At 45.2% G+C, this 2,644-nt stretch overlaps 1 protein-coding gene across 1 annotated transcript; it reads left to right on the forward strand.

Annotated features, from left to right (window-relative positions):
• Nucleotides 1-1,239: 1,239 nt before the first annotated feature.
• bhlha15 (basic helix-loop-helix family, member a15) lies at nucleotides 1,240-2,011 on the forward strand (the record flags this gene model as incomplete). The annotated part of the gene is made up of 1 exon (XM_080541511.1): nucleotides 1,240-2,011. One exon carries the CDS (start codon nucleotides 1,240-1,242, stop codon nucleotides 1,810-1,812), a length of 573 nt encoding a protein of 190 aa, XP_080397637.1. The 3' UTR covers nucleotides 1,813-2,011.
• Between the last annotated feature and the right edge of the window lie 633 nt (nucleotides 2,012-2,644).

A 2,644-nucleotide genomic window follows, 5' to 3' on the forward strand; every position in this document is an offset into this window, starting at 1 on the left:
CAGTGCGCAAGACGCGCTTTCCTCTGTGACAGTTTGGCTAACCACGGCCGCAGCTGGCCATGTCCGGGGTCGACTCGCTCTCCCATTGGCTGAACAAACGCTACGTGTACATTAGCCAGCAACAGGTACCTACTCACATGTGACAGTTATCTTTCATCCCCAGAGCGTAACGACAGACAGCCACGCGCACCACACCAAAACTACATTATGACGATTTCATTGATGATCTTATGGTGAAAACAGCTTCTGTATTCATACGTGAATTTTACTTTCATTTTTAAAGGTAAGTTTGTTGTTCATGTCTATCATTTTCTTCTAACCTTTTTTCTTAATAGGCTAATTGTTTGGAGATCTTGATGAAGTTGTCTACTATTTTCCCATGCAACGTTTCACGTTAAGTATTCTAGAGTGAATGACTGACTGTAGAATATGCCCTAAATACATCTGCCATGAATAAAACATTTGTAAAAGATGTTGCAAGTTCGTAATGAAATATAATTATAGTGTTCTATTACTTTTTGCATGACTGTATAATCTATGTAAATACTACAGTATAGTATAGTGTGTGATAAAAGTATTTGAATAACCTTCTGTAGTGTAAAAGCCGTTTAAATGCACCTGTCACCATTTTGCATCTGGTGAAGCACATAACAGCCCGGCAGCCTCTACATAGACATATTTTACATCATATTACATCACATCATAGATATGTCTCACATAGATCTAACAGTTGTTCATTTACACTTGGTGTTGATGAGTGCTTCAAGTCACATTTACTTAGAATGCGATGTAGAACATATCTCTGTTTCCATATAGCCTCCTGACCCTAGTTGTTTTCAGAGAGTAACCTTGAAATGATTCAATGGGTTTTATCTGAACCGCTGCAGGATAACAGAGGTTTAGATTACCGGCCCAACATTATGGCGTTTTCACACAGTGGATGATTAGATAGTCTGGGCTATTTCTGTGTTACTCATCAAATCATTCAATCTTCTTTACTCTCCACTAACAAGATGAGTATATCAACACTTGAAACCTGATCTCAACACATTTTGTTGCACAACAAGATAAACTGATTGGCAAGTAATTACAAGGATAGCATTGCATAACTTCAATTGTGGCTCGTTTTTACAGTATAAGGCACCACTCTACTCTACTCTTCTCTCCTCTATTCTCACTTGGTTGGTGCTCTTGGCTTCCAGGGGCTGTTGAAGCCGTGAGGGAGGAGGAGGCTGAAGGATGAAGTCCAAAGCAAAGGCTGCAAAGTCCTCCAGAAAGCCCTGGATTGACCCGGAACCAGAGACAGAGCCGGGCTCCAGCGAACAGGAAGGGTCAGAGGCCTCTGAAGCCTCGGTCCGGATCGGCGGGTCCTGGAGGGGGTCGCTGAGGGGTGGGGACCGCGAGCGCAAAGGAGGGGGAGCGAGCCTGGGTTCCCGCCGCCGCCGCCGGCAGCACAGCAGCAACAAAGAGCGCAATGTCCGTCGCTTGGAGAGCAACGAGCGGGAGCGGCAGCGCATGCACAAACTCAACAACGCCTTCAACGCGTTGCAAGAGTCCATACCGCACGTCAAAACAGACAAGAAGCTCTCTAAGATAGAGACACTCACACTGGCTAAGAACTACATCAAGTCCCTGACCACCATCATCCTGGGGATGTCCAGCGCCTGCCTGCCCCCTGGGGAGACCCCATCAGACTCAGAGGCTAACGCTGCCAGGCTGCTTGAGTGCTACCAGCAGCACCTGGAGGAGGACGGAGAGGGGAGTCTGTCCCAGTACCTTACCCAGATCCACAGCTTCAGCCAAGGCAGCTAGCACATATTATGCATTGTAACCTGGTAGCATTGACACTGGACTCAAATCTCAACTGGCCCGTATTCCTAATAAAGTGTACGTTGAGGAGGACTCTCGTCAAAAGTTGTTTATAGGGAATAGGGAGTCATTTGAGATCTTGAGCCTAAGACTAAGACTCTACCAAGCCCACAATCAGCTCCTCCTGATGAAGCTCATAACATACTGCATGGACGCAGCATGACAGGCCCACACTGCTGCCTGGAGTAAGTAACTCTGCCTGAATGAGTGACTGGAGGGAGATTCTGGCCTTGACATGAGCTCTCATAGGACATGCAGTGATGTATGAATGAATGAGAGGCAGCATCCTTTATGATGACAAACTAATGCAAGGCTGCAGAATTGGATGGAATCCCGAATGGAACAGTGGAACTGAAGAGTTAGACAGTATGTTGGATTCTCACTCAGGTTGGACAGAGTTCAGGCTGGAAAGACTGTTCTAGTGCCAGTCTACTTTGTTTCTTCTGTTTTACAGAGACTTGTAAGACTTGTTTTCACTTGCTTCACTTAATGATCATGGTGTGTGTTCTTCTGAGAAATGCCTCCAGTCATAACTGCCAAAACAGGATGAAGAATGCTTACCGTAACTGGTCCTTGTGATCTATTCCAATACTGGAGTGTTTACGAGTCTAGGGGTTGTTCTCATGACAAAGCCAGTAAAGTGTAACAATGTATGGCAATAGTAATATAGACAAACAGGATGTTGTAAGTGCATTTCCTGCCCTGGGAGGGAATAGTAGGTCTGTAATACAGATTGCTTGTTGTTGCTTTGAGGAGATATTGATTAAGATGTATG

Source organism: Nansenia antarctica, assembly GCF_963989245.1.
Source record: "Nansenia antarctica genome assembly, chromosome: 11".
NCBI lineage: Eukaryota > Metazoa > Chordata > Actinopteri > Argentiniformes > Microstomatidae > Nansenia > Nansenia antarctica.